The sequence below is a fragment of the Leptodactylus fuscus genome, unplaced genomic scaffold (assembly GCF_031893055.1).
Source record: "Leptodactylus fuscus isolate aLepFus1 unplaced genomic scaffold, aLepFus1.hap2 HAP2_SCAFFOLD_143, whole genome shotgun sequence".
Classification (NCBI taxonomy): Eukaryota; Metazoa; Chordata; class Amphibia; order Anura; family Leptodactylidae; genus Leptodactylus; species Leptodactylus fuscus.
In genome coordinates this window covers 55,579-68,642 of record NW_027440165.1, presented here as the reverse complement: position 1 = coordinate 68,642, position 13,064 = coordinate 55,579, and the positions used below count along the sequence as shown (strand labels likewise).

Genomic DNA, 13,064 nt, shown 5'->3' with positions numbered 1-13,064 from the left:
TCTAATCCTATGCTGTGTGTCCAGGTGTATCTAATCCTATGCTGTGTGTCCAGGTGTATCTAATCCTATGCTGTGTGTCCAGGTGTATCTAATCCTATGCTGTCTGTCCAGGTGTATCTAACCCTATGCTGTCTGTCCAGGTGTATCTAATCCTATGCTGTGTGTCCAGGTGTATCTAATCCTATGCTGTGTGTCCAGGTGTATCTAATCCTATGCTGTGTGTCCAGGTGTATCTAACCCTATGCTGTGTGTCCAGGTGTATCTAATCCTATGCTGTCTGTCCAGGTGTATCTAATCCTATGCTGTGTGTCCAGGTGTATCTAATCCTATGCTGTGTGTCCAGGTGTATCTAATCCTATGCTGTGTGTCCAGGTGTATCTAATCCTATGCTGTGTGTCCAGGTGTATCTCATCCTATGCTGTGTGTCCAGGTGTATCTAATCCTATGCTGTGTGATGGCGGGCTGCTCAGCTATTACTGATGACAATGATGATGTCCTAGCTGTCCCTCCATTATACGGCTGCCTGTGTACATAGTCCTGGGGGTCTCGCTGCAGTGAGTGGGGGGTCTCTTCCTGGAATCTGTAAACAGTCTTGTTTGGTTGTGTTGCCGGGAACCAGAAGTGAAGATCAGGAGCAGGAGGGAGGGGGGCAAATATTTACTGATGTCACTGAGCAGAAGATGAGAAGTGACAGAGATGAGAACATTGTAAGAGCCGTAACCAGGATGTCAGGATTACCCCCACCGGGCCAAACAATCTGAGGACTAACCCCCACAGGGTCCGCAATATTACACCCCCAGGGGATGGAGCCTCACAGCAGACCCCTATGTAATAATATACTGCACCATACAACCCCGAGATTGTATATATGTACATACATCTCCTGTATATAGTGATATGGGCCGTACTGGTATAACCTGGGTATATACTGTATATAATTATATATGTACAGCTGGTATAACCTGGGTATATACTGTATATAATATATATGTACAGCCGGTGTAACCTGGGTATATACTGTATATAATTATATATGTACAGCTGGTATAACATGGGTATATAATGTATATAATTATATATGTACAGCCGGTATAACCTGGGTATATACCGTATATAATTATGTATGTACAGCTGGTATAACCTGGGTATATACTGTATATAATATATATGTACAGCTGGTATAACATGGGTATATAATGTATATAATTATGTATGTACAGTCGGTATAATCTGGGTATATACTGTATATAATTATATATGTACAGCCAGTATAACCTGGGTATATACTGTATATAATTATATATGTACAGCTGGTATAACATGGGTATATACAGTATATAATATATATGTACAGCCGATATAACCTGGGTATATACTGTATATAATTATATATGTACAGCCGGTATAACCTGGGTATATACTGTATATAATTCTATATGTACACCTGGTATAACCTGGGTATATACTGTATATAATATATATGTACAGCCGGTGTAACCTGGGTATATACTGTATATAATTATATATGTACAGCTGGTATAACATGGGTATATAATGTATATAATTATATATGTACAGCCGGTATAACCTGGGTATATACCGTATATAATTATATATGTACAGCTGGTATAACCTGGGTATATACTGTATATAATTATACATGTACAGCCGGTATAACCTGGGTATATACCGTATATAATTATATATGTACAGCCGGTATAACCTGGGTATATACCGTATATAATTATACATGTACAGCCGGTATAACCTGGGTATATACTGTATATAATTATGTATGTACAGCAGGTATAACCTAGGTATATACTGTATATAATTATATATGTACAGCCGGTATAACCTGGGTATATACTGTATATAATTATATATGTACAGCCGGTATAACCTGGGTATATACTGTATATAATTATGTATGTACAGCCGGTATGACCTGGGTATATACTGTATATAATGATATATGTACAGCCGGTATGACCTGGGTATCTCCTGTATATAATTATATATGTACAGCCGGTATAACCTGGGTATATACTGTATATAATTATATATGTACAGCCGGTATAACCTGGGTATATACTGTATATAATTATATATGTACAGCCGGTATAACCTGGGTATATACCGTATATAATTATACATGTACAGCCGGTATAACCTGGGTATATACCGTATATAATTATACATGTACAGCCGGTATAACCTGGGTATATACCGTATATAATTATACATGTACAGCCGGTATAACCTGGGTATATACCGTATATAATTATGTATGTACAGCAGGTATAACCTGGGTATATACTGTATATAATTATATATGTACAGCCGGTATAACCTAGGTATATACTGTATATAATTATATATGTACAGCCGGTATAACCTGGGTATATACCGTATATAATTATATATGTACAGCCGGTATAACCTGGGTATATACTGTATATAATTATATATGTACAGCCGGTATAACCTAGGTATATACTGTATATAATTATCTCGAGAAATAAAATTCCAGCTTCAACCGAATCACGAAATTCCAAATCAATGTGGTAAAACTTCCATTTTATTGATACAAAATTAAAAAATGGTCATATTCCAGCTAACGACAAGGCTACGCGTTTCGGGATATCATCCCTTCCTTCAAGTTCAAAAGGCTTCCGTGCTTCCTGGATACACAAGTGGGAGTAGTTGTCTGCATATTGGGTGAGCTGGATGGAATTTCTTTTTGTATATAATTATACATGTACAGCCGGTATAACCTGGGTATATACCGTATATAATTATATACAGTCCTATGAAAAAGTTTGGGCACCCCTATTAATCTTAATCATTTTTAGTTCTAAATATTTTGGTGTTTGCAGCAGCCATTTCAGTTTGATCTATCTAATAACTGATGGACACAGTAATATTTCAGGATTGAAATGAGGTTTATTGTACTAACAGAAAATGCGCAATATGCATTAAACCAAAATTTGACCGGTGCAAAAGTCTGGGCACCTCAACAGAACAGTGCCAGTAATATTTAGTAGCTCCTCCTTTTGCCTCTAGTCGCTTCCTGTAGCTGTTAATCAGTTCCTGGATCCTGGATGAAGGTATTTTGGACCATTCCTCTTTACAATTCGCGTTCAGTTAAGTTTGATGGTGGCCGAGCATGGACAGCCCGCTCTCAAATGATCTGAAAACAAAGATTGTTCAACATAGTTGTTCAGGGGAAGGATACAAAAAGTTGTCTCAGAGATTGAACCTGTCAGTTTCCACTGTGAGGAACATAGTAAGGAAATGGAAGAGCACAGGGACAGTTCTTGTTAAGCCCAGAAGTGGCAGGCCAAGAAAAATATCAGAAAGGCAGAGAAGAAGAATGGTGAGAAGAGTCAAGGACAATCCACAGACACCTCCAAAGAGCTGCAGCATCATCTTGCTGCAGATGGTGTCACTGTGCATCGGTAACAATACAGCGCACTTTGCACAAGGAGAAGCTGTATGGGAGAGTGATGAGAAAGAAGCCGTTTCTGCACGTACGCCACAAACAGAGTCACTGCCTGAGGGATGCAAAAGCACATTGGGACAAGCCAGCTTCATTCTGGAAGAAGGTCCTGTGGACTGATGAAACAAAGATTGAGTTTTTTGGTCATACAAAAAAGTGTTATGCATGGCGTCCAAAAAAACAGCATTCCAAGAAAAACACTTGCTACCCACTGTAAAATTTGGTGGAGGTTCCATCATGCTTTGGGGCTGTGTGGCCAATGCCGGCATCGGGAATCTTGTTAAAGTTGAGGGTCGCATGGATTCCACTCAGTATCAGCAGATTCTTGAGAATAATGTTCAAGAATCAGTGACGAAGTTGAAGTTACGCCGGGGATGGATATTTCAGCAGGACAATGATCCAAAACACCGCTCCAAATCCTCAGGCATTCATGCAGAGGAACAATTACAATGTTCTGGAATGGCCATCCCAGTCCCCAGACCTGAATATCATTGAACATCTGTGGGATGATTGGAAGCGGGCTGTCCATGCTCGGCGACCATCTAACTTAACTGAACTTGAATTGTTTTGTAAAGAGGAACGGTCCAAAATCCCTTCATCCAGATCCAGGAACTGATTAACAGCAACAGGAAGCGACTAGAGGCAAAAGGAGGAGCTACGAAATATTACTGGCACTGTTCTGTTGAGGTGCCCAGACTTTTGCACCGGTCAGATTTTGGTGTAATGCATATTGCACATTTTCTGTTAGTACAATAAACCTCATTTCAATCCAGAAATATTACTGTGTCCATCAGTTATTAGATATATCAAACTGACATGGCAAACACCAGAATATTTACAACTAAAAATGATTAAGATTAATAGGGGGGCACAAACTTTTTCATAGGACTGTAGGTACAGCCGGTATAACCTGGGTATATACCGTATATAGTTATATAGGTACAGCAGGTATAACCTGGGTATACACCGTATATAATTATATATGTACAGCTGGTATAACCTGGGTATATACCGTATATAGTTATATAGGTACAGCAGGTATAACCTGGGTATACACCGTATATAATTATATATGTACAGCTGGTATAACCTGGGTATATACCGTATATAATATATATAGGTACAGCCGGTATAACCTGGGTATACACTGTATATAATTATATATGTACAGCTGGTATAACCTGGGTATATACCGTATATAATATATATAGGTACAGCCGGTATAACCTGGGTATATACCGTATATAGTTATATAGGTACAGCCGGTATAACCTGGGTATACACTGTATATAATTATATATGTACAGCTGGTATAACCTGGGTATATACCGTATATAATATATATAGGTACAGCCGGTATAACCTGGGTATATACCGTATATAATTACTAGAGATGAGTGAACAGTAAAATATTTGATGTTCGTTATCTGTTCTGAATATCAGACTATTGGCAGGAATATGGAGCCCCATTATAGTCTATGGGAGACAATGCTCTGTGTCAGGGGATCCCACCATTCACCTCAGGAGAGTCACCAAGTCCACTATGACACCCCAGGAAATGATGCAACACCTCTGCAATGTAACTGGGCCAGCAGGGGGCGCATGTCTGGGGGCATCTAACACCCCAAAGCCCCTCTATTACCCCCCTATCACAGCCTAACAACTACACACTATACACACTCACTACAACCTCTATCACAGTGGGGGGAAATACCTGGAAACCTTCTTTACTCCCCAAATGGAGGGACACAAACCCCAATGTAAGCTCCACAAACATTACCGAGCCCCCCTTTATATCACATTACCCATGACAAGCACAGATGGAATAGACAATGAGAAACCCTTCAGTCCCCCCCTGACCTGTCATTGTGGATGTGTGTGATGTGTATATATGTATATGTGTGTGATGTGTATATATGTATGTATATATGTGTGTGATGTGTATATATGTATGTATATATGTGTGTGTATGTGTATATATGTATATGTGATGTGTATATATGTATGTATATATGTGTGTGATGTGTATATATGTATGTATATATGTGTGTGTATGTGTATATATGTATATGTGTGTGTGATGTGTATATATGTATGTATATATGTGTGTGATGTGTATATATGTATGTATATGTGTGTGTGATGTGTATATATGTATGTATATATGTGTATGTATGTGTATATATGTATATGTGTGTGTGATGGGGAGAGACCTTCCAAAAGTCACTTTTATGGCCCTTAACATGAGCCCGTACAAATGAAGTTCCAGGCCCTTAAGCTGAGCCCCAGAAGAGATTGAGGCCCTTCAGGTGACTTCAGCCTCTACCTGCAGAGTTGTTGGCCCTTTGGCTGAGTTGAGCCTTGCACCAGCAGAGCTTTAACCCCTTTAACTTTCTTAGCCCCTATAACGGCGGTTCCGTCCCTCTCATGGTGTTGGATTGATGCAGAGGATTGGACTTGCTCCTTTCTGCTGCTCCTGCCCGTTATTGGTGCTGACCTTTGGCTTGTACCAGACTACGGCCCCATTGCCGCCTGCCCTGACCACCTGCTGGTCTCTGACCATTCTTTTGCCTGACCCCTGGTGTTTTGCACAGGTGACCCTTGACCTGCTGCTACCACTACCAGGACCATCTCAGGGGGCAGCGACCTGGTAGTTCCCCCATAGCAAATCCAGGCCCCTATACTGGAGTTTAGAAGGGTTTTTCCATCTTAGAAACAAGACAGGGGGGTCCGAGTTCCTGGTTTGAGTAGTGGTTGCAAATTCCAGTCCTTACAAAGGGAACTGCCCACCTACCTGTAAGTGGGGACCCAGCACCGATCTGCAAGTTGTAAATACGGGTGAACTAGCTGAGAAACCCCCTATAAATGCTGATAGCCACAGAGGCTGCTTGATAACTGTGGCCGAACTGTCGGTCCAGGGGGTCAAAACCTACTGACTCTGATACTTCGCATGTAAGGAAATGCTCTTACTGCCCCCTAGTGTCAGGGTTTAGATCTGCCACACTTTGATGAACACATATGAGCAGGTTATTTGCTTGTCGCCCCATGGCATTGTGCAGACAGACAGCTGGTGAGGCCAAGTCTTCACCAGTAACCGCTCCTCCCAACAATTCTAGTCCTTAACCCCCCCAGCACCATGTAGGTGTAATGATTTATGTGGCGACGAAGGGAGACGGTGCAGCAGCCGAGAGGTTTTATTATCCAGAAGATGAACACATGAAGTGGAATGTAACAATACGATAGATGTCCGGGGGAGGGACCTGTACCGCGGGGGGAGGGACCTGTACCGCGGGGGGAGGGACCTGTACCGCGGTGGGAGGGACCTGTACCGCGGTGGGAGGGACCTGTACCGCGGTGCACACAGGTAGGGTAGGGGTATGAGTGGTCTAGCACCTCATGTGAAGCCCCGGTGATCACCCTTCGAGGACAGCGGCGTACAAGGTGTCACATCCGTCACTTCAGAATAAAAAAAACAAAAATAAGAAAATAAATAGAATCTTTGCAAACTCTTTGGGTAAAATAGTTCATAATCCCAAACTAAACTCCAAAGCTGCTGGAGCCCAGGGCGCGACAGGCCCCCGGACAGGAGGATAATAAAGTGCACCCCAATATGAGGTCCAGAGATCGCTCCGAAAGCTGGGCCTTCTACTCGGAGGGCTTGGCCAGATACTCCTTGTACATAGAATAGAGCACACCTAGAGAGAGAAGAGAGCGGTCACTACAAGGTAGACACACAGCCCGCCACCCCACACACACCGCCATCCATCCAGCCCACCACACACACACACGCGCTGTACATATACACCATATACACACACACACAGCCCACCATATACATATATACACACATACATACACACACACACGGCCCGCCGCCACCCCCCCCCACACACACACGGCCCGCCGCCACCCCCCCCCCCACACACACACGGCCCGCCGCCACCCCACACACACACACGGCCCGCCACCCCACACACACATACACGGCCCGCCACCCCACACACACACACGGCCCGCCACCCCACACACACACACACACACACGGCCCGCCACCCCACACACACACACACACACACACACACACACACGGCCCGCCACCCCCCACACACACGGCCCGCCACCCCCCCCCACACACGGCCCGCCACCCCCCCCCCCACACACACACACGGCCCGCCGCCGCCGCCAACACACACACACACACACACACGGCCCGCCACCCCCCCCCCACACACGGCCCGCCACCCCCCCCCCACACACGGCCCGCCACCCCCCCCCCCCACACACACACGGCCCGCCACCCCCCCCCCACACACACACACGGCCCGCCACCCCCCCCCCCACACACACACACGGCCCGCCACCCCACACACACGGCCCGCCACCCCCCCCACACACGGCCCGCCACCCCCCCCCCACACACACACACGGCCCGCCACCCCCCCCACACACACACGGCCCGCCACCCCACACACACACACACACACACGGCCCGCCACCCCACACACACACACACACGGCCCGCCACCCCACACACACACGGCCCGCCACCCCACACACACACGGCCCGCCACCCCACACACACACACACACACACACACACACACACACGGCCCGCCACCACACACACACACACACGGCCCGCCACCACACACACACACACACGGCCCGCCACCACACACACACGCACACGGCCCGCCACCACACACACACACACGGCCCGCCACCACACACACACACACGGCCCGCCACCACACACACACACACACACACACACACACACGGCCCGCAACCACACACACACGGCCCGCCACCCCCCCCACACACGGCCCGCCACCCCCCCCACACACGGCCCGCCACCCCCCCCACACACACACGGCCCGCAACCACACACACACACACACACACACACACACGGCCCGCCACCCCACACGGCCCGCCACCCCCCCCCCCCACACACACGGCCCGCAACCACACACACACGGCCCGCCACCCCCCCCACACACGGCCCGCCACCCCCCCCACACACACACGGCCCGCAACCACACACACACACACACACACACACACACGGCCCGCCACCACACACACGGCCCGCCACCACACACACACACACGGCCCGCCACCACACACACACACACGGCCCGCCACCACACACACACACACGGCCCGCCACCACACACACACACACGGCCCGCCACCACACACACACACACGGCCCGCCACCACACACACACACGGCCCGCCACCACACACACACGGCCCGCCACCACACACACACGGCCCGCCACCACACACACACACGGCCCGCCACCACACACACACGGCCCGCCACCACACACACACGGCCCGCCACCACACACACACGGCCCGCCACCACACACACACACACACGGCCCGCCGCCACCACACACACACGGCCCGCCACCACACACACGCACACACACACGGCCCGCCACCCCACACACGCACACACACACGGCCCGCCACCCCACACACGCACACACACACGGCCCGCCACCCCACACACGCACACACACACGGCCCGCCACCCCACACACACGGCCCGCCACCCCCCCCCCACACACACGGCCCGCCACCCCCCCCCCCCCACACACACACACGGCCCGCCACCACACACACACACACACACGGCCCGCCACCCCCCCCACACACACACACGGCCCGCCACCCCCCCCCACACACACACACGGCCCGCCACCCCCCCCCACACATACACACGGCCCGCCACCCCCCCCACACATACACGGCCCGCCACCCCCCCCACACACACGGCCCGCCACCCCCCCCCACACACACGGCCCGCCACCCCCCCCCCACACACACACACACAGCCCGCCACACACACGGCCCGCCATCCCCACCAGTCACTGACTACTCAGCCCTCACACTCACCACAAGTCATTGCCCCGACAACAAATCCCTGGGCCCCCACACGCATGTGAATAAGGTGCACGGACATCTTGGTGTCTCCTCGATGTCTTAGTTTATAGAGTCCATAAGCCACAACTCCGGCAAATCCAGCGATTCCTGAAATACAGCAGAAGAGTCACCAGCACAGAAAGGGTTAACAATGGCTGCCCCTCCCCCAGATATAAAGGAAATGTATAATACCCAACCAACCGCAACGATCAGTGTTACCGGGGTCCCAGGACAATACATGGGGTGCGCAAAGACTCACCCACTGGCACAAATGGAGACTCCTTGGATTTCTTGATGAGCTTTGAGGTCTGAGTCTCGCTGAGCTCGTAGGTGGGGAGGGCGTCTCCTGCGCTGGAAGCCATGATGTCTCCTAGACGAGATGAGAGTCAGTCACAATCATGGATGGATATACACTATAGCACCCCCACAGGCCGGTATAGGAATGACATGCGATACCCTATGTAATTCTGGAGACCCTGCGGCCCCCACTCGATCTTCTATAATATAACATGGAAACTTAGGGGATAAGATCAGACCTGACACTGTACGGCGCCTCTTACAGGTCGGCGCTGCCTTCTCTATTTAGCAAGCCACGCCCCCTTGTTCAATAAATCAGAAGGTCACATGACCAGACAGATCTCGCACTCCTTCACTGTCAGGTACACGAAGACGAGGGTGCAACTTAGAAGTGGGCGTAGGACATTAATAACCACTGCATTAGATGGCGTCATATACACACTGGGCAGCAGTCACAAGGTAGCATCACCTTTAACCCCTTCGTGACATCGCCATTCATGGAGCTCTAGACACGGCGGCGGGAACAGAACGCCAACTACAGCTGGTTAACCCCTAAGATGCTGCAGTCAGTAGTGACAGAAAGATACAGAAGGAAAGGAGAGGAGTCACCATGAGGGACAACCTGAATCCCTGACACGTTGCATCACACATGACCTGAGTGTCCTCTCCAGCACACCTGACACACACACACCAGGAACCCAATCATCAGACCATGGTCACATGAGCCAGCACACCGCCCCCTACAGGCCACACATTACCAACGGACTGAAACCTGATGACAGGTTCACACTGCCCGGGACCACTAGAACCCCCATCAAGAACCTCCCCCACCACAAACATATCAGACAATCGATTAGGAGAGGTCAAAGGTCAAACATGAAGAGGGAAAGCCTGAAACCGCGGGAAATCCTTCTGACTGCCCTGTGTAGCGCACTCTGGAGAACCGGCGCAAGCCCAGAGAAGTCCTAGAGACAGAAGACTAAGGTCCAAGCTCAACGCGGCAGGTGAGTGGCAGTGACCAGAAGGAACCAGGACAATAAGAAAAGGTCCAACCATGGAGGTGTAACTGAGCAGCAGGTGACATGAGCGGACATGTAAGAAAAAGGTAGGGGGTGAAGAAGAGCTCCGGGTCACAAGTAACCCCAATAATCCCAGGGGCCACACCAAGGAGCAAGTGTCAGGGGGAGGTCAGGGAGGAGAAACAAGAAATCAAGATTGAGAAAGTGACACAATGTGAGAGACAGCAGGAAACCACTGAGGTTATAGAGACGTGCAGGAGTGATGTCACCAGAAGAGGAAGATAAGCGGTGACATCAGCACAAAGATTGCCCAATAGGGAAGAAGAGCTAGGACTGAGCCCTGGAGGAACCCCGACAGGAAGGAGGAGGAGGAGCTAAGACTGAACCATGGGGGATCCCCGACAGGAAGGAGGAGGAGCTAGGACTGAACCCTAAGGAACCCCGACAGGAAGGAGGAGGAGGAGCTAGGACTGAACCGTGGAGGAACCCCGACAGGAAGGAGGAGGAGCTAGGACTGAACCGTGGAAGAACCCCGACAGGAAAGAGGAGAAGAGGAGCTAGGACTGAACCATGGGGGATCCCCGACAGGAAAGAGGAGAAGAGGAGCTAGGACTGAACCCTAAGGAACCCCGACAGGAAGGAGGAGGAGGAGCTAGGACTGAACCGTGGAAGAACCCCGACAGGAAAGAGGAGAAGAGGAGCTAGGACTGAACCATGGGGGATCCCCGACAGGAAGGAGGAGGAGGAGCTAGGACTGAACCCTAAGGAACCCCGACAGGAAGGAGGAGGAGGAGGAGCTAGGACTGAACCGTGGAAGAACCCCGACAGGAAAGAGGAGAAGAGGAGCTAGGACTGAACCATGGGGGATCCCCGACAGGAAGGAGGAGGAGCTAGGACTCAACCATGGAGGAACCCCCGACCAGATAGAGGAGGAGAGGAACTAGGACTGAACCGTGGAGGAACCCTGAAAGGAAGGAGGAGGAGCTAGGACTGAACTGTGGAGGAACCCCCGACCAGATAGAGGAGGAGAGGAACTAGGACTGAACTGTGGAGGAACCCCCGACCAGGAGGAGAGGAGCTAGGACTGAACTGTGGAGGAACCCCCGACCAGGAGGAGAGGAGCTAGGACTGAACCATGGAGGAACCCCCGACCAGGAGGAGAGGAGCTAGGACTGAACTGTGGAGGAACCCCCGACCAGGAGGAGAGGAGCTAGGACTGAACTGTGGAGGAACCCCCGACCAGGAGGAGAGGAGCTAGGACTGAACCATGGAGGAACCCTGAAAGGAAGGGGGAGGAGGAGCTAGGACTGAACTGTGGAGGAACCCCCGACCAGGAGGAGAGGAGCTAGGACTGAACCATGGAGGAACCCCCGACCAGGAGGAGAGGAGCTAGGACTGAACTGTGGAGGAACCCCCGACCAGGAGGAGAGGAGCTAGGACTGAACCATGGAGGAACCCTGAAAGGAAGGGGGAGGAGGAGCTAGGACTGAACTGTGGAGGAACCCTGAAAGGAAGGGGGAGGAGGAGCTAGGACTGAACCCCAACATTAAGGAGAGGAAGTGGCCCCTACACAGAGATGACACCTATATATATATATATATATATATATATATATATATATATATATATATATATATATATATACTACAGCTATACACCACACATACTTCCCCGCCTCCCTCACCTGTCTTTGGCCGGCTTTCTTCTCTTCTGCGGTTAATATGGCGGCACGCTCCACTTTTATACTCCTCTGCCGGCTCCTGACGTCACGGGGCGGAGCCTATGACATCACAAGGTTACGCGGGAATCCATAGTGACCTTCCCGAGCTCCCGCTCATCTCCTGGGCTGTTTAGAGCACCGGCCGGCCCCGCCCCTATCTCTCGGTAACGGTAATGAGCGGGGTGGAGCGCTCCACAATCCGCGGCCCCGTACAGAGCCTGCAGGCCTCACCTCAGCGCAGGACTACAACTCCCAGAGTAACCTGTGCCTGACGTCACAGGACGCCGGCTTGTCTCTGATTGGCTGGGATTATGGATGGGCGGGTCTAGGACTGGTTAGTGAGACGTGCGGCGTGGCGAGTGCTCCTGCCATATATGGCGCCTGCGTGACTGCCGGTGTGACGTCACCAGACGGTTACCAAGGAGAGCGAACCTGAAGGCATCTGCGGCTGCGTGACAGTGTCAGCGTGACTCAGCTCCGAGCCCGCACCTGCCTGACCGACCGACCATGAGACTGACCGACCGACCATGAGACTGACCGACCGACCATGAGACTGACCGACCGACCATGAGACAGCTCCGAGCCC

The 13,064-nt window shown here is 50.2% G+C and overlaps 1 protein-coding gene across 1 annotated transcript; it reads right to left on the bottom strand.

The window, feature by feature from the left end:
- Positions 1-6,673: 6,673 nt before the first annotated feature.
- On the bottom strand, positions 6,674-12,525 carry HIGD1A (HIG1 hypoxia inducible domain family member 1A). The gene is made up of 4 exons (XM_075261475.1): positions 12,443-12,525; positions 9,702-9,812; positions 9,416-9,550; positions 6,674-7,197 (listed from the first exon to the last, which is right to left on the bottom strand). The coding sequence occupies exons 2-4, from the start codon at positions 9,802-9,804 to the stop codon at positions 7,148-7,150; spliced, it is 288 nt and encodes a 95-aa protein (XP_075117576.1). The 5' UTR covers positions 9,805-9,812; positions 12,443-12,525; the 3' UTR covers positions 6,674-7,147.
- Positions 12,526-13,064: the final 539 nt, after the last annotated feature.